The 26,921-nt window shown below is 39.8% G+C and overlaps 1 protein-coding gene across 1 annotated transcript in view; it reads left to right on the top strand.

Moving 5' to 3' along the window:
- Window positions 1-7,403: 7,403 nt before the first annotated feature.
- Window positions 7,404-26,921, top strand: part of SPEF2 (sperm flagellar 2) — a 202,328-nt gene continuing 182,810 nt past the window's right edge. The window contains exons 1-2 of the mRNA XM_061393749.1: window positions 7,404-7,485; window positions 18,454-18,556. Of these exons, the coding sequence (XP_061249733.1) occupies window positions 7,428-7,485; window positions 18,454-18,556 (161 nt within the window). The 5' untranslated portion in view covers window positions 7,404-7,427. The remainder of the gene's footprint in view (window positions 7,486-18,453; window positions 18,557-26,921) is intronic.

The following is a 26,921-nucleotide window of genomic DNA, read 5'->3' as shown; positions in this document are numbered from 1 at the left end:
ATGACATTTGGCTTTGTCCAACTTACTTCACTCAATGTGACAATCCTTAAGTCCATTCATGTTGCTGCAAATGGCATTACTTCATTCTTTTTATGGCTGAGTAGTATTCCATTGTATATATCACATCAATATCCACTCCCCTGTTGATGTATATTTAGGTTGCTTCCATGTTTTGGCTACTGTCAACAATACTCCAATGAACAACAGGATGCCTATATTTTCAAATTATGGCTTTCTCTGTATATATGCCTGGAACGGGATAGCTGGATTATATGCTATATCTATATCTAGTTTTTCAAGGAACCTCCATACTGTTCTCCATAATCATTGGGCCAATTTACATTCCTACTAGCAGTGTAAGAGGGTTGCCTTTTCTCCACACCCTTTCCAGAATTATTATTTGTAGATGTTTTAATGATGGCCATTCTGACTGGTGTGGGGCAATACCTCATTGTAGTTTTGATTTACATTTCTCTAATATTTAATGATGTTGAGCATGTTTTCATGTGCTTTTTGCCCATCCGTATGTCTTCTTTCAGAGAAGGCAATGGCACCCCACTCCAGTACTTTTGCCTAGAAAATCCCATGGACAGAGGAGCCTGGTAGGGTGCAGTCCATGGGGTCACTAGAGTTGGACACGACTGAACGACTTCACTTTCACTTTTCACTTTCATGCATTGGAGAAGGAAATGGCAACCCACTCCAGTGTTCTTGCCTGGAGAATCCCAGAGACGGGGGAGCCTGATGGGCTGCCATCTATGGGGTCACACAGAGTCGGACACGACTAAAGTGACTAGCAGCAGCAGCATGTATAATGTATATTTACTGGATAACTATATGGAGAAATGTATATTTATTTGATCACATTCAGCAAAACTAAAAAGGTTTTCTAGTAATATTTAACTTTTTTCTGAGTAAGGAAAAAGTAAAACAGAAATTCACAGCCCTAAATTTAAGATACTAAAGGGTGGTTTGGCTTTTCTGAAAACTTCAATATGTAAGAAATTAAAGCAAGAATTCTGATAAATGAACTTAGGTTTATCTCAGTCTTAGAACATATGACTCACTTTTTCTCGTAAGATACCTAGTTTTTTGTCTCATGTTGTTTTCTTTGTAATTTGATTTTGTTTCAAATCTGATTGCTCTTTAAGATTGAATTTTAAATGTTTGCTTAAGAAAGCCAATCGATATATAAGACAAATCATGTGGGCCTGGAAAATATGACACATTAAATAAAAGGTTATATCTGCTTCAATAGAAAAGACTTAAAGAATTTTGAAACAGAATTAAACTTTAACAGCATGACTGCTATTTGACACAAATAATATGAACCTAAATCAATACTTGTTTGAAAATGTGTTGAGAAAGACTTGTAGAAGATATTGCCAAACTGAGTCGTTGGCCAAGCTGTGGGTAGTTGGTAAGAGGTATGTGTCTTGGATGGAAGTTGAAAGGAAAGCACTTATTTGGAGCTTTCAGAAGAGAGAAGGAATTAGGGAGATGGAGAGAGTAGGAGGTTTTGTGAAGGTGGTAACTGATGAGTTGGGTCCTCAATTAAGGATTGGCTGAGATAGAAAGTTGCTCTTTTTTTTTTTTTTGCCAAAAGAAGATGCAGAGATGAGAAAAGTGGGATCTAGTGAAGAAATGTGTGCAAGCTGTGCAAAGGGAATTTGTGGCTCACAGTTAAGTTTGCATTCAGGCTGTATTGTAAATAGCCTCCAGTGGGGTCTTTATCCTCCAGGACAGTGACTCCAAAAATGTTTCCACCCTCATTTCACATTAACCCTCCTTCATGAAATGCCCTCTGATATTTTCTATTCTGTTTTATTCTTCACTGTTTCATTTATAAAGAATTCTAGCATGATCCATCTTAGAAATTATGTTTAGATCCATCTTAGAAATTGCGTTTTAAGAAGTCAAAACGCACAGTCTGTAAATGATGCTCTAGTTAAATTAATGGGAAGTGTCTGAGTTGAAAAATAGAGAAGGAATATGAGCTTGACTGGTTGCAGAGAGTGACTAGAGGGGAAGGGACAGGGAAATCTAGCTTGGCTGCTTATTGTGGACACTGGGAAAATATTTGTTGAATTAATTAATATAAAATGAGCAAAGGCATTGTAAAACAGGCTGAGCAGAAGGAATGAGAGAATGATCTTAAGGTGATGAGAGAGAAATGAAGAAATGCATGCAACACACACATAGAAGACCACATAAGATTTTCTAAAAATCCTTCAGTATGTATGTACTTATGTATATATAAACATTGAATTAGTCATTAATAAAATCAAAGCAGATTTAGGAAACAAATGTCTCAAAAACTTCTTGAAATGCTATAAACATGTCCAAACTATTTAAAACTAAGCCAACTAGCCATATAATGGAGAAATTTATATAGCTTTAGGAGAAAAGGAAAGAAATGCTTAGCATCTACCATAAGCCAGACATTAATATGTGCAATTTCTCATTTAATTCTCACAAGTCTGTCAAACAAATATTAATGCCCTTGTTCTACAGATAAGGAAATGAGCCTCAGGGGTTAGTAGTTTTTCCAAAGTCAAAGAGCCCATCAGATCATGAGCAGTTATCTGGGGCCAGGTGGTGTTGTTCAGTCGCTCAGTCATGTCCGACTCTTTGCAACCCATGGACCGCAGCACGACACCAGGCTTCCCTATCCTTCACCACCTCTGGGAGCTTGCTCAAACTCATGTCCATCGAGTCAGTGACGCCATCCAACCATCGCGTCCTCTGTCGTCCCCTTCTCCTCCTGCCTTCAATCTTTCCCAGCATCAGGATCTTTTTCAATGAGTCAGCTCTTCACTGGGGCCAGGTGTGTCTGGTTTCAAAGCTTGGGCTTTATTGATAGTGTAAAATTCTATTCTGAAAAAATACTACACTTCTTTTTTTAAAAAAAAATAAGGTGTATTTCATTTCAGTACACAGCAGCACTTTTCAACCCAACTTGGGGTGTCAAAATAACTCTTTATAATCCATACTTCACTATTTACAAAGGAGAAATAAGGATTTATAAAGAATGCTTTAAAAAATAAATTTTAAATTAAGTTTTAAACTGGCTGTAATAGTTGCAATTAAATGCAAGCTCCAGATACCCTAAAGTTTTCAATTAAAAAACAATCAGGGTGCCATCTCAAGAACAGATGGGAAATTGTCCATTTTTAAAAATCATCTCCTCTCCCAACTGATTATACACGCAGAAACCAAGTCATAAATCATATTAGTGAAAATAACAACATAAGCAGTGCTACAAACCTTATCCAGAGTTAGGATTTCAATGGAAATTCAATTGATTGAATGGTAAAATTGGAATACTAACTAAGCTAGCAATTTCGAGAAAAAACACACAGTAAAATGCATGTGTTTCAATAATAGATCAAATTTTTTTCATTAATATTTTAATGTCAGATCATTTTCAAGTTGGATACTTTAGGAATCGAAACATGCTTTTTTTGGTGAAAAGAAAAAACTTTGCCTTAATTTTGTATCTCTTCTTCATTTATCTAATTTCTGTATGTAAACTTCTTTTCCAAAATATTGCATTGGCAAATTATGTTGTTTGGAGCTGAGTTCCAAAGACAAACACTACAAATAACTGAAACAAAACAATAAGCAATAAACAAACAGCTCCTCTAGATGGTACAGAAATATTTGCTCTGATGTGGGAATAATAGCATATATCTGAGAAACCTGTATGCAGGTCAGGAAGCAACAATTAGAACTGGACATGGAACAACAGACTGGTTCCAAATAGGAAAAGGAGTTCGTCAAGGCTGTATATTATCACCCTGCTTATTTAACTTCTATGCAGAGTACATCATGAGAAACGCTGGGCTGGAAGAAGCACAAGCTGGAATCAAGATTGCCGGGAGAAATATCAATAACCTCAGAGATGCAGATGACACCACCCTTATGGCAGAAAGTGAAAAGGAACTAAAAAACCTCTTGATGAAAGTGAAAGAGGAGAGTGAAAAAGTTGGCTTAAAGCTCAACATTCAGAAAACGAAGATCATGGCATCTGGTTCCATCATTTCATGGGAAATAGATGGGGAAACAGTGGAACGAGTATCAGACTTAATTTTTTTTGGCTCCAAAATCACTGCAGATGGTGATTGCAGCCACGAAATTAAAAGATGCTTACTCCTTAGAAGGAAAGTTATGACCAACCTAGATAGCATATTCAAAAGCAGAGATATCACTTTGCCAACAAAGGTCCGTCTAGTCAAGGCTATGGTTTTTCCAGTGGTCATGTATGGATGTGAGAGTTGGACTGTGAAGAAAGCTGAGTGCCGAAGACTTGATGCTTTTGAACTGTGGTGTTGGAGAAGACTCTTGAGAGTCCCTAAGACTGCAGGAGATCCAACCAGTGCATCCTAAAGGAGATCAGTCCTGGGTGTTCATTGGAAGGACTGATGCTGAAGCTGAAACTCCAATACTTTGGCCACCTCATGAGAAGAGTTGATTCATTGGAAAAGACCCTGATGCTTTGGGAGGGACTGGGGGCAGGAGGAGAAGGGGACGACAGAGGATGAGATGGCTGGATGGCATCACCGACTCGATGGACATGAGTTTGAGTGAACTCTGGGAGTTGGTGATGGACAGGGAGGCCTGGCATACTGCGATTCATGGGGTCACAAAGAGTCAGACACGACTGAGCAACTGAACTTAACTGAACTGATGGACACCTTATGAGGTCAGACATTTTATTCTGGTGCAGCTGTGGAATTTGATGTGCCTTCATTTACATCCTTCCCCACAAGCAATTTTCTCAGCAATCTAGAAAACAATAGTTTCTATCCCCCAGGCTCTACAGACTGAAATTAAAGCTTGGAACTTCTTAATGTGTAACACTAGTCTTCAGTTTAAATGTACAACTGGGATGACTAGCCACAGGAGTGTCTTGGAGGTCATTTCTAGGCAGGTATTCATCTTTTAGAAGCATTTTCAGGGATGACATATTTCTAATGTTTAAAGGTTTATTAGATACATCCCCCAAGCTAAACAGGCTATTTAGAATACAACCTTTTGAATTTGGATAACTGTAATATGATGCATATCAAGTGTATCAGGCTCCAATTCTGTTGGCAATAAATCTCCCTCAGAATTCCCATTGTAGTTATTCCCATTGTAATTATGGACAGAGGAGCTTCGTGGGCTACAGTTCATGGTGGTCAAAAAGAGTCAGGCATAACTCTCATCGGGTGAGAGATTTCAATGTTAAGTAAAGCCAGCAGAGAAATGGTACTAACTTTTATCCAATCAGGACACACAGATCAATTTCAGATTAATTTTAAGAGAATTTCACTTATTAGGACATTACTGTCATCATTCTTACAGTTTAAAATAATTTGATGAATTCAAGCTTTTGGGGGGAAATTACTTATCTTTGTGAGACACACACACATATGTGCACACACACACACACACATATATATATATGTATACTATTATATATACTGGCATCCCTGGTGACTCAGAAAGTAACGAATCTGCCTGCAATGCAGGAGACCTGGGTTCAATCCCTGGGTTGGCAAGATCCCCTAGAGAAGGGCATGGCAACCCACTCCAGTATTCTTGCCTGGAGAATCCCCATGGACAGAGGAGCTTCGTGGGCTACAGTTCATGGGGGTCAAAAAGAGTCAGACTCAACTGAGTGACTAAGCACATTATATATGTAAGTAATTTTTCCATTATTCCATCTAAACTTTTAGAAATTATTAAAGGAGAATGTTTCTTACTGTTGCTAAAGACTATAAGAAAGACTTTATTGAGGGGACTACTGCAATGGGGTTTTGCAATAGTGGATAGAGATAGGGCTCAATTCTGAATATAATAAGGAAAAGTGGGGATTTACAGCCAAGGAGTGCATTTGAGGTCTTTGGATGGAAAACTACTACAAAGAAACATCAGAGTTAAAGACGAAACTGACTAGACAGGATATTTGCTGAAAACAGGCCAGAATGATCAGGTATCAAGGGTGAGGGACAGGGAACTAGATCAGATATGGAGGGTGGAGGATTTTCACTAAACTCACCCAGCAGATTTTTTGCCAAAACTTGACAAAGGAGCCAAGGACAGAGTTCAAGGTAGGACCTCAGGGAGAAGAGGGCTCAGAGGACTCTGACTCAGATTTGGTCAAAGTGAGAGTCTTTCCCAAAATACAATTTAAAATAATACCTGAAAGGAAAAAAAAAAAAAAAACTGACCAGAAAAGAAGTTCATTAAACACTCACCTCTCGAAACAATATAAAGATATGAATTACCCTAAATGTTAGTTCTGTCACCACCACCAATAAAAAGTATAGAAAGCTTGCTACAGGTCAGGACCTCTACCAGGTCTGGGACTAAAAGTTGTATAAGCCCTATTCAGTCCCTGTCTGGGTAGCCCATCAGTTCAGTTCAGTTCAGTTCAGTTGCTCAGTCCTGTCCACCTCTTTGTGACCCCATGAATCGCAGCATGCCAGGCCTCCCTGTCCATCACCAACTCCCGGAGTTCACTCAAACTCATGTCCATCGAGTCAGTGATGCCATCCAGCCTCTCATCCTCTCTTGTCCCCTTCTCCTCCTGCCTCCAGTCTTTTCCAATGAGTCAACTCTTCGCATGAGGTGGCCAAAGTATTGGAGTTTCAGCTTCAGCATCAGTCCTTCCAATGAACACCCAGGACTGATCTCCTTCAGAATGGACTGGTTGGATCTCCTGCAGTCCAAGGGACTCTCAAGAGTCTTCTCCAACACCACAGTTCAAAAGCATCAATTCTTTGGCGCTCAGCTTTCTTCATAGTCCAACTCTCACATCCATACATGACCACTGGAAAAACCATAGCCTTGACTAGGAGGACTTTTGTTGGCAAAGTAATATCTCTGCTTTTGAATATGCTATCTAGGTTGGTCATAACTTTCCTTCCAAGAAGTAAGCGTCTTTTAATTTCATGGCTGCATATAATACAGCAATTAAAACTGGCAGTTTGTAAGTTAAAGACAAAACTGAGGTCACTGGAGCAGGGGCTTCCATAAGTTTCTTTAGGAGGCAAACAGGAAGAAGAAAAATTCCCCTTCAATCAAGATTCTTTCTTTACAGAGTCTCCCTTGCCTCTCCTCCTCCACACACCAACCCTGCTAACATCTCCTGGCTGTTGTGTTAATAGCGCTCCACCGCTTTCCCCAAGCCCGCTGAAGCCCACCGCCCCTGCGCACATCTCGGTCTTACCTACCAGCAGGGGGCAAGCCACGATTTTCTGTCCTCCCGGGCTGAGCTCTGGCACCCCTCTTCTCCCAGCCTTTCCCCTAGCTCCGGCCTGAATACGCTTCCTTAGCAACGGGTCGCCCTTGGCAACCGGAGGACGCGGGCAGACAGGCGGGCTAGGTTTCCCGCGCGTTCCTGGCACCTGCGTGCGGTGGGAGGCACAGGCCTAACCATGTCGGAGATCCTGTGCCAGTGGCTCAACCAGGAACTGAAGGTGTCCCAGACCGTGAGTGAGTGACAGCCTGGGGCGAGCGGACCGGGGGCGAACGGGGCGCGGAGCCTGGGACGCGGCGAGCTGATGGAGTCTGGCGGGGTAGGCTAGCTGCCGCTCTGGCTGACTTCAGCCACCGCGGAGCCTGGCTTCTCCACTCCCCAGCTCGGCTCTGAGTTACCCATCATCACGGTGGTCCCAGCCCCGCGGGTTCTGACCTACCACGATTCTGAGGCTATAGGGACGGCGCCCTTGCTCCAGTAGAGAGAAGAACTTTCTGGACTCTTTAGCCCTGACATTGCTCCTTTCACACTCTCAGAAGCGTGGTGTGCTGGCAAACCAGCGAAATGTGAATCCTGAAAGCCAGCTACCGCCCTATTAGTTGTGTGCCCCTGGACAAGTTAGAATACCTTCTCGCAGTGTGTTCCCTCCAGTATAAAGGGCTGTGTGTGAAATGAGTTAATGCAGAATATATTAACATTTACAAATTTCAGCAGTTTTAACTCAGTATGTGCACATTCACTACTTCTGACCACTTTTCACTCTTCCCAAAGCTGACTTCTTCACTAACCTGAATTTATCCCAGCCATAAAGTTGTCATCCAAATTTCCTAAATCCCACAACCACAGACGCAGTTTTACATGCTGACAACTTTTGTAACAACCAAGTAATTCCAGAATAGCACTATACCCCATTCAACTTCTTTTTCTTGTTTCTTAATCAAGAGTTCATTTTCCAACTGGTATGGTTTTGCTCAAAGCAAGAGGTTTGCAGGCCAAATCATTTCAATCTGTTTTTCCCAGAAGCATTCTTGCATAATGTCAACTTGCTTCCAGAGGGGCAATAATGCCAACTCAGTCTTAAGTCATCCACAGCATTTGCTCAACCAGTAGTGTTTCTGCAGCTGCTAAGTGTTTGTTATCAGCACTAGGATCTTTCAATTTGGAGCATTTGCAGTAGCCTTTGGAGAAAGGAATGGCAACCCACTCCAGTATTCTTGCCTGGAGACTTCCATGGACAGAGGAGCCTGGTGGGCTACAGTCCCGGGGGTCGCAGAGTCAGACACGAACTGAGCAACCATCATTCACTCCAGTTGCCTTTCTTGAGGCATAAACCCAGACTTTTTCTTTGCCAAACTGCCACCCACACAGTAAGTTTTTTTCCCCAGGAGTCCATGATCATCCCACGTGTCTCTGACTGTTCCTTATCTAAAATATGATGCTTATCTCAGGATGGTGTTAGCATTTTTCTTTTCTTATTTCTTTCTCACCGTAGGAGCCAAAATGTAGTATCATGACCTTAAGGTATACTCTTATTAAGAAAAGCAGTTACAGATTGCTGAGTTTACTTTGGTTCATTTACTTGATTAATAAAAGCCATATTCTTTGCTCAAGTCCACAAGACTCTGTTGCATATTCAAACACTTTTGAGAAAAGTAAATAAAATTTACAAGAAATCTAAAAACAGTAATATGCCATTCTTAATTATAATCAGTTTGAGGAGTTTTGGTTTTGAAAGGAGGAGGAAGAATTACTTCATTCCCTGAAGATTAAAAGACTGGAGATTTTATTTATTTTTTGGCCCCACCTAGAGGCATGCAGAAACTGAGTTTTTTGACCAGGGATTGAACCCCTACCCCCTGCAGTAGACGTGCTGAGTTTTTACCACTGGACCACCAGGGAAGTCCCAAGACTGAAGATTTTTAAAGAATTTAAATAGCATAAACTATAAATGGAAAATTTCCGATGTCTGCTTTCCCCAAGTGTAAAGCTGGAAGTTGTTAGCAGAGACAGCTAATATATTCTGCATCCCATTCACTAGCAATACATATTCATTTCTTGATCCCAACTGCTAAGAGGAGTCAAAGGAGAAAGAGACAATTCCTGAGATTACCTAAATCCATGTTGTAAAAGGCTTTTCAGACTATAGGGAACGCACTCAACTGTGTTTGGAAACAGACAAGATAGGATCTGTGCGCCTAAGAAGCATGCTGCCAGTTGATTTCTGTCATTAGATAAGCCATTCTGTGGTGTACAATGGAAAACTTAAAACAGTTTATAGGAACTCTCTTGGAAGGACCATAGTGGATGCAACTTCTGGGGAAAATAATTGGGCAAGTTCTGGATAAGCGTCCTGTTAAGAGCAAGGATTTGGAGGCCAGACTGTTTAGGTTAAAATCACTTATTCACACTTACTAGCCAGTGCTTGTGAGCAATACCTAAATTTTATAATACTCAAAATAATAATACTTCATCAAGTAGTGTTAAGATTAAATGAGATAATAAATGCACAGCATTTAAAACAGTCCCTGACACACAGTAAATGCTAAATCTTACTTTTTAAAAAATATCATACAAAAATAAAATCACCAATGTGTAAGGACATTTGAACAAGGATGTTTATTGCCACATGGATTGTAGGGGCAAAAAGAAAAGAAATGGAGACAATATAAATTTGCTTCAATAATAGAACACTTGGGTAAATGATGCTGTATTTATGCTATGGTTTATCATGCAGTGGTTAGAGCAAATGAGTTAGTTACTCTTTTAACCTAAAATGTGCTCATGTAATTTTGTCAAGTGAAAAACAAAATTAAAACTTACTGGAACCAATATAATACCATTTTGCACGAGGATATGTGAGAGAAAAGTGTGGAGAGGCATATACTGGACTGTTGACATATACATGACTCTTAATCTTTGTGTAAGCATAGAGAGAGATGTGGAAGCATATAAGCCAGTGTATTGGTATTGCTTACCCTGGAAAGGAGATGATTGCTAGCTTTTCTTTATACATCTGTGTTATTTGATGTTTTGCTTGTATTCCCTTCATAATTTGAAAGTAAAATTCAGTATAGCCTTACAAATGCAAAATCAAAAAAAGATCAAATGTCACATGACAATGTAGGAGAAAAAGAGGCTTAACACTTTAGATGAAATATAGTAAGCATCTTGAAGTATTGCTGGGACAGGGGAGTACCTAAGAGTTATTTTCTCAAATGAAATTTATACATGAAATAATAATAATAATAAAAGTTAATCTTTGTTGAGCACTTAGATTCTTACGCCAGACCCTGTGCTAAGCCTTTTACATAGGCTTTCATATTTGAGATTTTAAAAAGTCCTAAGACACATTGTCTCCATTGAACAGATGTGTAAAAGAGGCTGAGAAAGCTTGGTAATTTGTTCTAAGTCATCCATCTAGTAAGTCCTAGAACTAGAATTTAGAGCTAGATCTTTGACTAGTGCTCTTAAGATGTATTATACATTTGATTTTATGCTTAGGGAATTTACTATTTAAAAATTAACCCTCCCAAAGATATTCATTTGAGCTCCTTTTAAGGAGGATTATTGTTCAGTTGAAGTCACAAGAAGTACAGAAATTCAACCAGATGGTTAAATGGTTAAATGGCAGTGGTGGAGTTATTAGTATTTGTTTAGAAGTAGTTCAGTCCACATGTTGCTTCCTGAGACAAAGCAAACAGAATGAGAATGCCAAGTGCATGCATTGCTGCCTCGGTGAGACTCAATAATGGTTTAGTCATTAGAGAGGCAGGTAAAGCTGATTGATTTCTGGATTATTTTGAAAAGTAGAAATCAATTTGGATAAAGCATCTCATATTGAATTTTGTGTTGCCTGGATGACCCTGAATATCAGCAGTAAAGAAAATAAATTCCAATGATCCTCAGTTAAGAACAGTCTCCCTCCACTTAATGAGGTTTCTGGGAGTCACCAGAGGTTTGATTAGTCTCAGCATATGAAGATTCAGATCTATGTTACTAAAGCTAAGGATCTCCAGTGAGTTAAGTTTAACTAGACCATTTGTCCTGGAAAATAATGCTTAGACGTATGTTAATGAAATGTCTTAAAATACCAAAAGTTGTTCAATAGAAAATAATTCAAGCAATTATTTTTGTAATAAAAAATAAGCAATATAGAATAATGTTACTAAGAGATTTGCTGTAAAAGTCTTTACAGACTCTCAGTTATTTTCAAGCCTAACCATTGCCTCTGTTTTACAAAATGTTTATGAATTCACTGTAAGAGGAAGTTGGCATCAGAATGTCATAATTAAACATTCTCCACAAATGTAGAGCATTCAAATTCCATGTACTGTATACATCCGATTCATTGTAAAAATTGATATACAGCAGTCCATATTCTTTTGGATTCTGGGTGGGGTCATATTGAAAATTGTAGATACTTTATTGTGGGTATTTTTGTTTCAATAGTCTCAGACATCGTTATCACAAGTAACAAAGAATCAATAAATAGAAAACTGAGTTGAAAAATTTAGTATCTCCAAAGTCCTGATTTTCTAGTATCCGAACTAGAAACAGTAATCTTTAGTCACAATTTTATACCCTGAGAGGTAATAATAATAATTACTGTATATTTGGGAGGTATCAATTGATATTACAAGTGGAAAATATCTACCACAGTGCCTATCATCTATCTAGGTCTCAGTTCAGTTCAGTTCAGTCGCTCAGTTGTGTCCAACTCTTTGAGACCCCATGAATCGCAGCACGCCAGGCCTCCCTGTCCATCACCAACTCCCGGAGTTCACTCAGACTCACATCCATCGAGTCAGTGATGCCATCCAGCCATCTCATCCTCTGTTGTCCCTTCTCCTCTTGCCCCCAGTCCCTCCCAACATCAGAGTCTTTTCCAATGAGTCAACTCTTCGCATGAGGTGGCCAAAGTACTGGAGTTTCAGCTTTAGCATCATTCCTTCCAGAGAAATCCCAGGGCTGATCTCCTTCAGAATGGACTGGTTGGATCTCCTTGCAGTCCAAGGGACTCTCAAGAGTCTTTTCCAACATCACAGTTCAAAAGCATCAATTCTTCGGTGCTCAGCTTTCTTCACAGTCCAACTCTCACATCCATACATGCATGACCACTGGAAAAACCATAGCCTTGACTAGACGGACCTTTGTTGGCAAAGTAATGTCTCTGCTTTTCAATATGCTATTTTTAATTTCATGGCTGCAGTCACCATCTGCAGTGATTTTGGAGCCCCCAAAAATAAAGTCTGATACTGTTTCCACTGTTTCCCCATCTATTTCCCATGAAGTGATGGGACCAGATGCCATGATCTTCGTTTTCTGAATATTGAGCCTTAAGCCAACTTTTTCACTCTCCCCTTTCACTTTCATCAAGAGGCTTTTTAGTTCCTCTTCACTTTCTGCCATAAGGATGGTGTCATCTGCGTCTCTGAAGTTATTGATATTTCTCCTGGCAATCTTGATTCCAGCTGTGCTTCTTCCAGCCCAGCATTTCTCATGATGTACTCTGCATATAAGTTAAATAAGCAGGGTGACAATATACGGCCTTGACGTACTCCTTTTCCTATTTTGACCCAGTCTGTTGTTCCATGTCTAGTTCTAACTGTTGCTTCCTGATCTGCATATAGGTTTCTCAAGAGGCAGGTCAGGTGGTCTGGTATTCCCATCTCTTGAAGAATTTTCCACAGTTTATTGTGATCCACACAGTCAAAGGCTTTGGCATAGTCAATAAAGCAGAAATAGATGTCTTTCTGGAACTCTCTTGCTTTTTCCATGATCCAGTGGATGTTGGCAATTTGATCTCTGGTTCCTCTGCCTTTTCTAAAACCAGCTTGAACATCTGGAAGTAGATAATATTATTTCAACAACTTTTGTGTCTCTCACTTTAGAAGAATACCTATTATGATGCCTGCCACATAATAGGCACCTAGTAAATATTTTATTATATGAGGATGCATGAGTGAGGCAAAAATAGGGTATTGTTTTTAGCTGAACTCGATGGATTTGTTCATCTCGGGAAGGTCATCCTAGGTACTTTGATCCTCACTTTTGTGATTTCAGAGGCTCCGCTTTATTACTTTAAGCAACTTCTTAGGAATTGTCACATGCTAACAGACATTGCATTCTGATGATTTTATAAGCCACAGCACCAATTCATCTTGCAGAAAAGGACACCAGAATAACCTATTCTGTTAATGGAAGTGGGGATAACAAAGCAAGGAGGGAAAAACAGTAGCAACCACTCACATTAGTCAGAATAGGGGGGTGACATTTGGTCATTTTTTGTGTTTTGGGCAATACTATTTCACTCCGAGTTCAGACATGTTTATAGAGGGATTTTGTTTTTGTCTTAGTCCATCAGGGTCACTGAGTAATCTTGTCTCGTCTTGGTGTGCTGTGAAATTGATTATGGCCAGCAGGAGAAGGCCAAAGTCTAGCCATGAGTGCTGGCCCAGCTTCTAGGAATACCAGGGCCTAATGGGGTCAGACCAGTGCCCAGCCACCAGCAGCAGCTTTTCTGTCTCTCAAATGAAAGTAAATTTGTTTGGTTTTTTAAATGTTGCTGATAACCTGAGCTAGGTCTTTGCTCTTCTAGTAAAGGAGGAACAAAGGCCACTTGATAGAATATGTAGGTCTATAGGCCCTCATCTACGACCCCCACATCCCCAAATCTCTTTAGTTATTTGGTAGCAAAACTTGACCACAAATGCTGTGAGGCTATGTTCAGTCATTATTTCCTTCCCTTTAATGGTTTGCTGTAAAAATCAACTACATTTGATTATATGTGCTTCCCCAGACCGGGGAGAGTGTTATCGTTTATATGGACCCAAGAGTAGGTCTGTATCTGACTTTAAGGACAGGGTCAAATATTTGCTATCTAAGTTTTAAGTTATCTTTAAATAAGGATCTTTGTACTATAGTCATTGCATGTGTGAGTGCATGCATGCCTGCTAAGTCACTTCAGTCATGTCCAACTCTTTGTTACCCTATAGACTGTAGGCCACCAGTCTCCTCTGTCCGTGCGATTCTCCAGGCAAGAATACAGGAGTGGGTTGCCATGCCCTCCTCCAGGGGATCTTTCTGACCCAGGCTTTAAAGCCTTGGCTCTGGCATCTCCTTTATTGGCAGGCAGGTGCTTTACCACTAACACCACGTGGGAAGCCCCATACTATTGTCATTGAGGATATTACTGAGCTTATGAATTGTGTAATTGATATAACATGTTGTCTTAAATTAGGAAGCAGCACCTGGTGGCTCAGATGATAAAGAATCTGCCTCCACTACAAACCCAGGTTTGATCCCTGAGTTGGGAAGATCCCCTGGAGAAGGGAATGGCTACCCACTCCAGTATTCTTGCCTGGAAAATTCCATGAACAGAAGAGCCTAGCGGGCTACAGTCCATTGGGTCGCAAAGAATTGGATGTGACTGAGCAGCTAACACTTTCAATAATAATAAAAGTGATCACTGAGCACTTACTATAGGCTGTGAATTATGCTAAGCACTTTACATTATCTCATTTAATCAATTATCTCATTTAATTAAACCAACTGTCAGGAGGTAGAACCCATCACTCTCCCTCTTTTAAAGAGAAGAAACTGAGGCTGTGTAACTATCCAAAGTCCAGGGTCTTATAAATGGTCCAAGAGTCAAACCAGAGAATATTTCTCTCTCCAGAGCCTGTGCTGACCGCATTACTGTATGGAATGTAGAAGGCTTATCTTTTGTCTTTTCTCCAGCTGGCTCAGGTGAAAAGCACATAGACCCTTTGCCCTCCGTCCCAGAAAATTCACAAAAGCTCACATCAAAGATTTCTGCAACTGAAAGCTTTAGTGAATGGGATCAGACCTGTGGCTTGGAAGACTGGAGGTGTGGCTGAGTTGTTACTGAACAACATTTTTCCAGATGTAGATCATTTCAGAGCCCAGAGAGAAGACTGTTACTGAGCTCCTGTGGTTCATTTCTTTCCCACGTTCTTCATTGTTGCTTATCCTGGAGTCAATCCACCTTTTATTTCCCCTAGGTAATTCCAGTGATGAGTGCAAATTAACTTACAGAGGTGTCCATCATTAGTTGTGGTATTCCGGAACATTTACTGGAAAGGAAAATTTGATAAAGCAAAAAGAAAAAAAAATCTTTCCTTTGTGTTTTCTTTTTTCCTTACTGTTTTTCTCCCCTAACCTCTCTCCATTTCGCTTTCTCTCTCTGGCTTCTTATCTTCCTTCTCATACTTTTTAATCTATATATTCCTAGATTATCTGCTTTTTCTTCATCTAATTTCTTGCACGTATTCTTTTTTCTCTCCATTTTTTTCTATGTGTTTTCTCTCTGTTGTTTTTGCTGCTTCCTATAGCTTTTCTCTGATTGTTTTCTTCTGTATTCCTGTAGCACAGGAAAAAAAGAAAAAAGAAAAACTGAAAGTGTCTAATGCACACAGAGCTGCAAAACAGATTTTCAAACTTATTTATAGTAGCCTACTTGACAGTGAAATAATGTGTTTGCTATTCTTCTTTGACCTTTATAGCCAAAATGCCTCTATTTTATCCATATCAGAATAGTCTTATTAAGAAGTCCTGCCATTTCAAAGGAAGTAGATTATGATTTTATTTTTCTCCTGACCTTTTTGTAGCTATGAGTTTGCTACAGACCATTTGCCTGATAAGTTGAGTGTGATGGATTAGGATACAGTTATTCCCCAGTTATTCACAGATTAGATTTCAGGTCTTCTGTCAACAGGAGCAACAGGCAAAAATGCAAAATCCAGAGAGAGTAGGAGAACGAAATCACCAGATATAGCAGCAGCTCCTGAATGCAAAGTAGTAGTCTTTAGATTTTTAATAGGATTCCATAGTTTGACAGTGGCACTTCAGAAAACTAAGAATAGGGACAGGCTAGAGGGAGAAAAAAGGGAAAGAAGCCGAACAGAGAAAACAACAGACAGAAGCGGTGCAAGGCACAGCCAGAGCAGCCCAGATGGCACAGCAAGGACAGTGGTGGCAACCGAAAAGCAGGGAACAGCTTTGGAGGTCAGCAGTGGTGGGTCCTGAGGGAAGGGGAAAGCAACCGTGACTCAGTGGGAGGACAAGGCACACCTCTGCCTTTAGGGGCAGAAGGAGCTCTTTGGATTTCAGTTGCTGCAAAGACTACTGGTGTATGATGCTGGAAAAGGAAAGGAATGTTAGTTGTACAGTCACATCTGACTCTTTGCAATCCCATGAACTGTAGCCAGCCAGGTCCTCTGTCCATGGAATTCTCCAGGCAAGAGTACTGGAGTGGGTTGCCATTCTCTTCTCCAGGGGATCTTCCTGACCAGGGATCGAACCTAAGTCTCCTGCATTGCAGGCAGACTCTTTACCAACTGAGCCACTAGGGAAGCCCCATGATGCTGGAAGGCAGAGTCAAAAGATTCTAATGCTAGATAGTTCAGGAGCTCACCCTGAGTAAACAGAATCAATGAGAATTGTTGACATCTTTTTAAGCTACTTTATATTGATTTTACCTAAGAACTAGGGTATTATTAAAGCATAAAATACTTTGAGAGCAGATACTAGGGAAGCTTTGGGCAAAATTGTGGGCTGGTGTCAGATATGCAGGAGCCTTATGATGATGTAAAGTCTTCTGAGTAAGGTCTCCCCTCACCTCTGTGCAATCACACACCAAGCACCAGCTCTACGAATCGTGAAATCATTCTAACTTCTTTTGCAGCTAGCCACCTTGTTAATAGTCAAATAGATAAAAGAGGATAATTCCATATGAATGAGTTTGTGATACTGTGATAATGTATACATTTAATAGATATTTAATATTGCAGTTGCCTAAAGGACTCTGATAGAAACACACTGAAGATTTTTGGAGGGTTTTGAAATCCTTTGAGAGATGATGGCTTTGTCCTATGATAATGTATTATGTATCAACTTTGAATATCATTCTTGAATACCAAGCACCCCTATATCCTTCATAAGAAAAATATAAGTGACCCCAAACTAAGGACATTTTTAAAGAAAGCAAATTCTGTTTTACACTTAATATTTTTTCCTTCCCTCATCATTATGTGCATACTTTGTGGCAGGCATGATACCAAGAAATTCTCATATATTGCCTCTAATCTTAAAACAGCTCACCAAGATAGATATAGATAGGATGGGACAGAAATTCAGGAAGGTTAAGCAGCTTGTCAGAGGTTGCACAGCTAGTTAAAGGCAGGGACAAGATTTCAGCATAGATATCTCTAGCTCTAAAACCTGTCTTCCTCTGGGCCACCTCCATCATTGTACAGGACACCAGCTATACTGGAGTAAACCACAGAACCACCAATGTAAATCTTGTTTATAATATGCTGCTGCTGATAGACTCTGTGCGACCCCATTTGGGCTGTACTGGATCTTCGTTGATTCACAGGCTTTTCTCTAGTTGTGGTGAGCGGGGGCTACTCTAGTTGTGGTGGGCAGGCATCTCAATGAAGTGGCTTCTCTTATTGCAGAGTACAGGCTCTAGGACACACAGGCTTCTGTAGTTGAGGCCAATAGGCTCAGTAGTTGCAGCTCCAGGCTCTGGAGCACGAGCTCAGTAGTTTGGTGCATGGGCTTAGTTGCTCCGAGATATGTGGGCTTCCTGGATCAGGGATTGAATCCATGTCTCCTGCATTGGCTGGTGGATTCTTTACCACTGAGGCACCAGGGAAGCCCAAGGAAAATCGATTATGTTCAGTAGGCTTTATTTAAGAAGGTGCAGGTGATTTTTGTAAAATTTCCATTGCATAAAGGTTAAAATTAAGTTTTGAGGTTTAAAGAAGTTGGATTGTACCTCACTTGGTCAAGAATATGAAATCATCCACAAGTTGTGTTGATAATGGAAGTATTAGAGTATAATTTTATAAAATACACTGAAGATTTGTTTTTAGATCTAAGGTTATATATTTTGTTGGTTGTGTTTGGTTTGGTTTGATCAGAAGTTGTCTTTTCTTTCAAAATATCATATGTTATCAATTACTGACCCACATTTATTCAGGGATCTTTATAAGATATCTACTGTTAAAATTCAGTATTTTCCTCTGATTATTGAAAGATATTTTCAGAACTATTTTGATGGCATTCTGAGTTCAAGTTAAATTACGGGATTTTACTCTGTATGTACATACTGAAAATATATAAGCTCTGTGTAAAGCATTATATTTACTTTTTTATCTCTGTGTTTTAAAAATCAGGTCCCAAGTCATTTGCAAAGGCATTTTCCAATGGCTATCTAATTGGAGAAGTTTTGCACAAGTTTGCACTTCAGGATGATTTTGCAGACTTTTCAGAAAGCAGGTTAGTGAGATTATTCTTTATTTTATAAAAGGTCAATTCCTTTGGCACTTGGATGGATTTAGCCTCCAAAGTTAACATTAAGGAACCATTTATCACAAGATTCCTTCCAAACCTAAACCAGGCAAGCACACCATCGGTATGAAACTTGCCGCTTCCTCACGTATACATACGTCATTTTCCCAGGCGTACAAAGGAGAAAAAGTTACAGGCTGTTGCAAGACCTCATCTCTAGATGGGCTCCATTTTAATGGCTTCCATAATCCTGCACTCCTGCGTTTAATCAGATTTGTGAAACTTTTGCTCCTCGTTTCTCCAAAAGTTCTTTCTCCTCATTTCTTTTCATCTCTCTTCTCTTTTTGGGACTCCTATTATGTGTATGTTGGTGTACTTGATGGTATCTCATAGGTCTCGGGAGCTTTGTTGATTTTAAAAACTAAACTTTTTATTTTAGAACAATTTTAGGTTTACAGAAAAGTTGCAAAGATAGTACAGAGATTTCCCATGTTGTTCACATCCAGTTTTCCCTCCTGTTGTCATCTTATATTGGTATGGTACATTTTTTATCAAAGATTTGTTATGATTCTTATCTAATGTCTTTTTTGTTCCAATATCTTATCAGGATATCATTTTCTCAGACTTTCCTTGTTTTTGATAATCTTTACAGTTTTGAAAAATTAAAAACTGGTCAAGTATTTTGATATTGCTCCTCAGTTGGAATTAGTCTGAAATTTTCTCTCATGATTAGAATGAGTTTATGTGTTTGGGGATTCTGTTCATTTTTCATTCTTTTTCCTTTTTGTTACCCCTGTGAATAGTTTCAATTGATCTATCTTTGAGTTTACTGCTTCCTTCTTCTGCCAACTCAAATGTCCTGTTGAGCTATTCTAGTGACTTTTTACATCTCAGTTATTATCCTTTTTAATTTTAGAATTCCACTGGGTTCTCATTTTTATAATTTCTATTTCCTTATTGATACTCTATTTTTGTTGAGATGTTATTCTCATACTTTCTTTTATAATTTTTTAAAACTGAATTATTTTAGTTTTTAACACTTATAATAGCCAACTTAAGGTCTTTATCTAATAATTTAAACATCTGGGCTTCCTCAGAGAGTTTCTACTGACCTTTTCCCCCTAGGTATGAACAGTGTTTCCTATTTCTCTATATGTCTCATAATTGTTGAAAACAGACATCTAAAATAATACAGTGAGGTAACGCAGATTATTCCACCTTCCCAGGGTTTGTTGTTGTTGCTGTTTGTTGTTGCTCTGCTGCTACTTTTTGTTTGTTTAATGACTCTCTTGGACTATTTTGGAAAATCTGTATTCCCTGTTGTGTTTAGCACCTGAAGACTCTGTTTGGTTAGCTTAGTGAACAGAGCTCAGCAAATAAATGGAGATATTTTAAAATATCTTGAATTGATAAATCTTCCTTGTTTGATGCTGAGTTTGTTGAGGTATATCTTCAGTGCTTTCACAGTTTACAACTCTGCCTTAACCTTTACTTCCTGCTTGTACAGGAGCTTAAGGTCAGCCAAAAGTGAGAGATTTGGGCCTCCTCCTATCTTTCCTGGGTATCCAAACATTCCTACACATGCATGTGTGTGGGGAGCCGGCCGGAGGCACTCTGCCCGTGGCAAAGGTCATGAGGAAGGAGGCTCGACATACGCAAAGGCGGGATCGAGCCTCAGGAGTCCCCCTGGAAATCCTCGAGCATCTACCCCCATAACCAGAGCCTGCCTACTTTACTACTTTGTGCTCTCACCTACACCTCTGACTTTACGGGGGGCTGTCCCCCACCACCTCTTTTGGAGAAGGAGTTAACTTAGAGCTCCAGTTAATAAAAACTCCTGGGCGTGACAAGAGTGTTTTAACCTACAAACTCCTCTGAAGGTTCTCTAGCCTGCCTGACAGGCTTGTCCAGCCACATGTGATTGCTCACAGCCTCCCAACCGTGAGAGGCATGAGATGCTTTAAACCTTCTAAAAATAGGTTCCTTAGAAAAGTTAGAAAACCATTAGTATAAGTATAGTGGGCTGATTAGAAATTGTATTGGTGAAGGGTTTTTCATTTGTTGAGCCAGTGTTTGTTGCTAAGTCTCCACATCCCCTGCCCTTATACACATTAATGAATATATAGAAGAAATAAGTATTAACCTTTGATATTAATCACGTTAGACCTTAGGCTAAGCAAATTCTTTCCTGAATTAAAACCCACTACACCCTCACCCTATAGGAATGTAACTTTATCTGGTACCTTTGGAAGGTGGCGTCTGTTTTAAGAATAATCACCCCTGGAGAAATAAGTGTCCTGGTTGACTGACCGCTGTCACAAGGAGAGGGTCATAAATTGTCAGCAGGCCCCCTGGCCAGAAGATGATGTAACACCCCTAAGACCTCTGTATACATTTGTATGAAGCACCTGACTTTGATAAAAGTCAGGACTGCTGACCCCGCGTGACTTTTGCATAACATCTCAGTGTATAAAAGTAGACCATGGAAAATAAAGAATTGGGATCAGTTCCTCGAAAGACTGGTCTCCCCATGTCACTCTCTCTCTCAAACTCTGGCTGAGTCTCCATCTGGAGCGCGGAACCCGCCATGCTTACTAATTATGCCTGGGCTTCTAATATCCGACTGGGGAGGCCTCAGTGTCTCCTGTCCTTCGGGAGAACGGAAGGATGCCTGCGGCCTACGTAAGTGGTGCAAACTTCTTGTCTTGAAGTTTTATTGGTCTCCCGCGTAAACCAAGCTACTCAGCCTCTTTTCTCCACTGAATTTTCCTACTGAGCTATCCTTATTCTAGTACTCTTTATATCTCTAATTAATATCTAATTGAAGCTATTGTATCCTGATCCTCGCCGACACCGTCCCCGCTTTGAATACCCTGGATCAGCCGGGTCTGGACCTCGGCACATATGGTCCTTCTGATCCCCAGGAATGTATCAGAGCTTTTCAAAGTTCCCAGTGGATGCTGCAGCTGCTGCTAAGTTGCTTCAGTCGTGTCCAACTCTGTGCGACCCCAGAGACGGCAGCCCACCAGGCTTCCCTGTCCCTGGGATTCTCCAGGCAAGAACACTGGAGAGGGTTGCCATTTCCTTCTCCAATGCATGAAAGTGAAAAGTGAAAGTGAAGTCGCTCAGTCGTGTCCGACTCTAGCGACCCCATGAACTGCAGCCCACCAGGCTCCTCTGTCCATGGGATTTTCCAGGCAAAAGTACTGGAGTGGGGTGCCATTGCCTTCTCCTCCCAGTGGATATTTCATTCTTATATCTTCCTTTTAAGTTTTTGGGCAGCTCTTGTTTGCACCAGTGGTATTACTGCCTTAGGTGGTGGTGGTGGTTCAGTCACTAAGTTGTGTCCGACTCTGTGAGCCCATGGACAGTAGCCTGCCAGGCTCCTCTGTCCATGGGATTCTCCAGGCAAGAATACTGGAGTGGGTTGCCATTTGGAAAACCCTATTCCCAGGGTATTAGCAAAAAGCAATCAGTGGCAACTGTTAAAGATCACAGCTACCTAAGGCAGTGATTGAGCTCTAAATTATGTTAAATAATGACAGTGTTCTGAGGATAGAACTTCTTGAGGAGTTTCAAACCTGTCTGTCTTCTCAGATGGCTGTTAGGCTGCTGGATTTTACTGCAAGGCTACTGATTTTCAAGAGCTGGGAAGAAGGAAATGGGAATAGGGCAAGTTAAAATGACTAAAAGCTCTCTGTTCTTACTGAGATTAAGGTTTTTTTCTTGAATAAATTTTCTTTATATTGTTACATGCCTTTGGCTAATTTCTAGAGTTATGAAGAAGTTAATTTTGTCAGTTTTATTATTGTTATGAAGAAGTTAATTCTGTCAGTTTTATTATTGTCTTTTTGAGGAATAGATTTTTGGAGGTCCTTACTCAGCCATTCGTGACATCCTGCTCCATATCCATAGTGTTTTAACCTGATATTTCCCACTCAAGTATTTCTTAGTTTTTGGTTCCTTGGGGTGGTAGACCTCCATTGAGCATTACCTACATTGCAAAAGTTTAAGGAAAAGAAATCTAGTACCTCCATTCTAGAGGTGAGTCATTCTTTCACAATCCAGATTATGCTAGTTGTGCAGATAATGATAGTGTAATTCAAGAGAAGCCATGGATTGTAAATATATTTTTAGACCAAGTTAGCCTCTTGTGCTAATCCCTGACAATTTCTTAAGCTTCTAGGGTACTAGGTAACATTCTAGTGCATATCCTACTCTTCATGTCTCACATCTCTTCCTCAAGAGCAAGGTATACACTGTCCTTCACTGCTTAAACCAAGTTGCCTCCTCTTCTTGATCTTCTAGCCCTGTGCCCACTCTGCTTCTACCTGAATCTCCTCCCTTCCAATAGAAGCCAGGATCAGCCTCTAAGGTATAAGATTTCCAGGGTAGGTAAGTCAGTGTACATTCCTTTCTTTTCTCTTTTTTGCTTTCTCACGAGTTCTCATATGCACAGATTGATTTGTGATGATCTCTATGTAACCAGGTTTCCAATCCATTTTTGGTGTCATTGCTTATTATCCCTTCATGAAAGTTATAAACTTATCTTGTACAGTTGTTATAATATTGGTCACTTTGTTGTCAGTTTCTTTGTTTGTATCTCTTTCAGTTGCACATTGTACCTTCAGAGGATTTTGTAGTTGTACTATGAATTATTTTTCTTTGCATCGCTAGGGCTAAAAGGGCCTGGCACATGTTTAGCTTTCAGTAGATGTTTTTTGAATTAATGAATGGCTGCATATTCTTATAAGTCCTGCATTAAGCCCCTTGTTTGAACTTCTCCATAGGCAGATAGAACTCTACACCCACATCTTTAGGTGGGGTTTCCTCCATCAGCTTAAAAAGCTTTAGGTATTCAAAAAAAAAAAGCTTTAGGTATTCCAGTTTCTCTTTCTCAAGGCTTCTCTTACAAAATGCTTCCCTTGTGACCCTCATCCACTGTTTCCAGTCATATTTTCCACCAGTCTGCAGCTCTAATGTAAGCAACTTTGGCCCACAAATGTGTCATGTGCTTTTGTTATGCCTTGAATCTTTAGATATCATTCTTTGCTCACTTTCACCCTAAGAAACTCTTATTCAATTCAGCTAAAAATCCACCCTTTTCTAAACTCTTTGTTTTCTCCCCAGCAGATTTAATTTCCTTTTCCTCTTTGTTTTTTTTTTTTTTCTGTTTGTTTCAACAACACTTCAGACATCCCTTTTTTATTACTTTAAGGTATATGTTTTATTTATATGTCAGTTCTTATCAGAGTTACTACCACCTGAAGGAGCCCAAACCATATATGATGAGTGAATATATGAATGTTTGTGTCTTAACTACTTTGCAAAGATGCTCAAAGTTGCAGAGTATGTTTATTCTTTGTGCTCCAGGCATTGTCCCTGACCCACTGCAGGCACACCATCATGTTTCTCTAATTGAATAAAAATGACTGACTTCTGAAAGTGTATCTGGTTCTGAATTAGGTATGGAAAACTTAAAAGAACCATACTAATCAGATCATGCATGCAGTATTTCATGTGTACTGAGTTGGCTCTTGTTAGCAAGACCATGGAAGGCCTTTGCATGAAATAGAAATAGGGACCCATATGGATGGAGGTAATCAAAAAGACACAGGTCTTAGTGAATAGGAAAGCCCTTGTGCAAAAAGGTCTTAGTGAATAGGATAGCCTTTGTGCAAAGAACAAAAAGCCCCATTTTGGATGAAGCTGCCTCATGCCAAGGTCCTGGGCTTGGCAAGCTGACCCCAGGGTAGATTTCACACCTTTTCCTGCCTCTGCATAGGTATATGTCCTGAGTATCATCCTGTGTTGCAGCCCTGCCCTTCACTTACTGCAAAGGATGAACTTTCTGTTCCACTGAGCATCATCATATTTCTTAACATGGGGAGATGGATCTATTTGTCTTAACAACCAAATACTATCAACCTTTAGTTCCTAGGACAACCCACTGTTTTTCTAGGGCACATGATATTCTAAAGAAAACAAAAATCAGTAAATCCATGCATCTGAGCTTTGTATTATTCAGTGGGGAAAAGGACCCTTCTTTGTAAAGCCTAATTTTTAAACAGCTGTCTAGTGCCAGAGCTCATGATTTGGGGATTTTTGTGTAATATTTTTATTTTCTTTAGTTTAAAATGTAAACAGTAAACTAAATCTGCATTGCACATAACTTGAAGTTAACTTGCTTTGGAAATTACTTCATCCTAAGAATAACTCATCTAACTCTGAAAGAATTCTGTTTTAGGATATATGTAGTCCAACTCAGAGGGTGAGAAATGAGCAGATTAGTTAAAAAAATAAAAAGTAAAGGAGCATGGATATCCCTGTTCTAATGACCTTTTGAGTTGTATTCCCGTACAAGGTGTCAAGGAGGAGAAGAGACAAGTAATCCCTTGGCAGATAAGGACTGCAGGTAGAGAGGGAGAAGGCTTTTCCCAGAACACATTCTTTATCCCCTCAAGGGTCATCATTTACATCATATGCTCTGTCTCCAGAGCAAAAATGTCCCAGTGGTTTCTCTAGGTTTAAAAACAACTGTTGATTATCATGGTATACTGATTGAGCATACATTATAACAAGAGTGGACTTCCATCCATTTACATACCAGTTATATTCCCAAAATTTTGGTTGAATATTTAGAATATATATTATTAAAAGCTTCCAGAAAGAAGTACTATTACACCTGGACACTTCGGCCAGACCATAAAAGCCATTTTGAAGCCTACCGTGTCACTGAACCCTAGTATTAGCGGGCTACACTGCATTCTGGAGGTTGTGTAAAACAAGTAAGAGGAAGGGTAGTGTGCTTTACTTTCATTGGGCACAGGGCTAAATTTTGATAAAATTTGGAAATGAATGGTGTTTGCTTTTGGATTTTCCTTCCCAAATTATGGTTCCTCTGATCTCTGAAGCCTAAGGGTATGTCAAAGGCAAAACCTCAAAAAGGTGTCCCTCTGGCCATATCTTTGCACGTAAGTGTAGTGGAGAAAACATACAAACTCCTGAGATAAGCAGGACATGAAAAGATGAACTGGGGTGAAAGATCAAAAGTGGGCGTCAGGTGCCCATCCAAGGAATGTGAACGCAAGTCATTGACCTGACCATCCTCTCTCACAATCACACTCTTCAAAGCATGGTCTATATAGTACCCTAATCATTTTAGGTCAATGTTTGTTATCTCAAACTGTAGGTCATTTGTGGGAAAACAAATTGCGACACTGGACATGACATGAGAAGACCTAAAAAAATGTTTTACTTTTGTTGTTGATAAGATTGCCTTGTAGCATTCCTTATCTCTTCTCATTCCTTCTAAGATCTGTTTTATCTTTTATCGATTTAAAATACTTTATTTAAAGTTTGGCCAATGTGGCATGCCATGCTAAATATACTTGACCAAATAGAGGAAATAGGACACTGAGTTATACCACATGACTGGAAAAGGAATTCAGTGTCTTCTGTCAATACGTTTGTTGCCTTGGCCTTTCTATGGCACTGGCTTCTTTATTTATATTTATAAATCATTCCTTTATTTTCCCCACCCCGCCTCCTTTACAGTTAGTAGGCACTTTTAGGCTAGATTTTTAAAAGATTTACAAATACCCCAAAATTGCCTACACATTTTGTGTATATGCATGGATGTGTGTTTTCTTTTCTGGGGAAAAGGTTTCATAGCTCTCATCATATTTCCAAAGGATAGTATATATGATTTAAAAAGTTTAGAATCACTGCTTGAGATCTCTTGAGAAATAATATACTAGAAACAGTATGACAGTATATAAAGTTTGTGTTAAGTGCTATTTACAATAGCTAGGACATGCAAGCAACCTAGATGTCTCTTGACAGTTGAATGGATAAATAAATTGTGATACATATATATAATGGAATATTACTCAGCTATAGAAAGGAATGCATTTGAGTCGATTCTAATGAGGTGGATGACCCTAGAGCCTGTTAAACAAAATGGTGGTTTAGTTGCTAAGTTGTGTCTGACTCTTGGGATCCCTTGGACTGTACCCCTCCAGGCTCCTCTCTCCGTGGTATTCTGTAAGCAAGAATACTGGAGTGGGTTGCTAGTTCCTTCACCAGGGATACAAAGTGAAGTAAGGCAGAAAGAAAAAGGCAAATGTCGTATATTAATGCATATATGTGGAATCTAGACCTGGAGAAGGGAATGGAAACCTACTCCAGTATTCTCGCCTGGAGAGTTCCATGGACAGAGAAGCCTGGTGGCCTACAGTCCCAGCAACTAACAGACACACACATACACACACACACACACGTGCGCACGCACAGAATCTAGAAAGATACTGATGAACCTATCTACAGAGCAGCAATGGAGATGCAGACATAG

The sequence above is a fragment of the Bos javanicus genome, chromosome 20 (genome assembly GCF_032452875.1).
Source record: "Bos javanicus breed banteng chromosome 20, ARS-OSU_banteng_1.0, whole genome shotgun sequence".
NCBI lineage: Eukaryota > Metazoa > Chordata > Mammalia > Artiodactyla > Bovidae > Bos > Bos javanicus.
The sequence above is the reverse complement of the archived record's forward strand: the minus strand, read 5'-3'. Positions and strand labels throughout refer to the sequence as shown.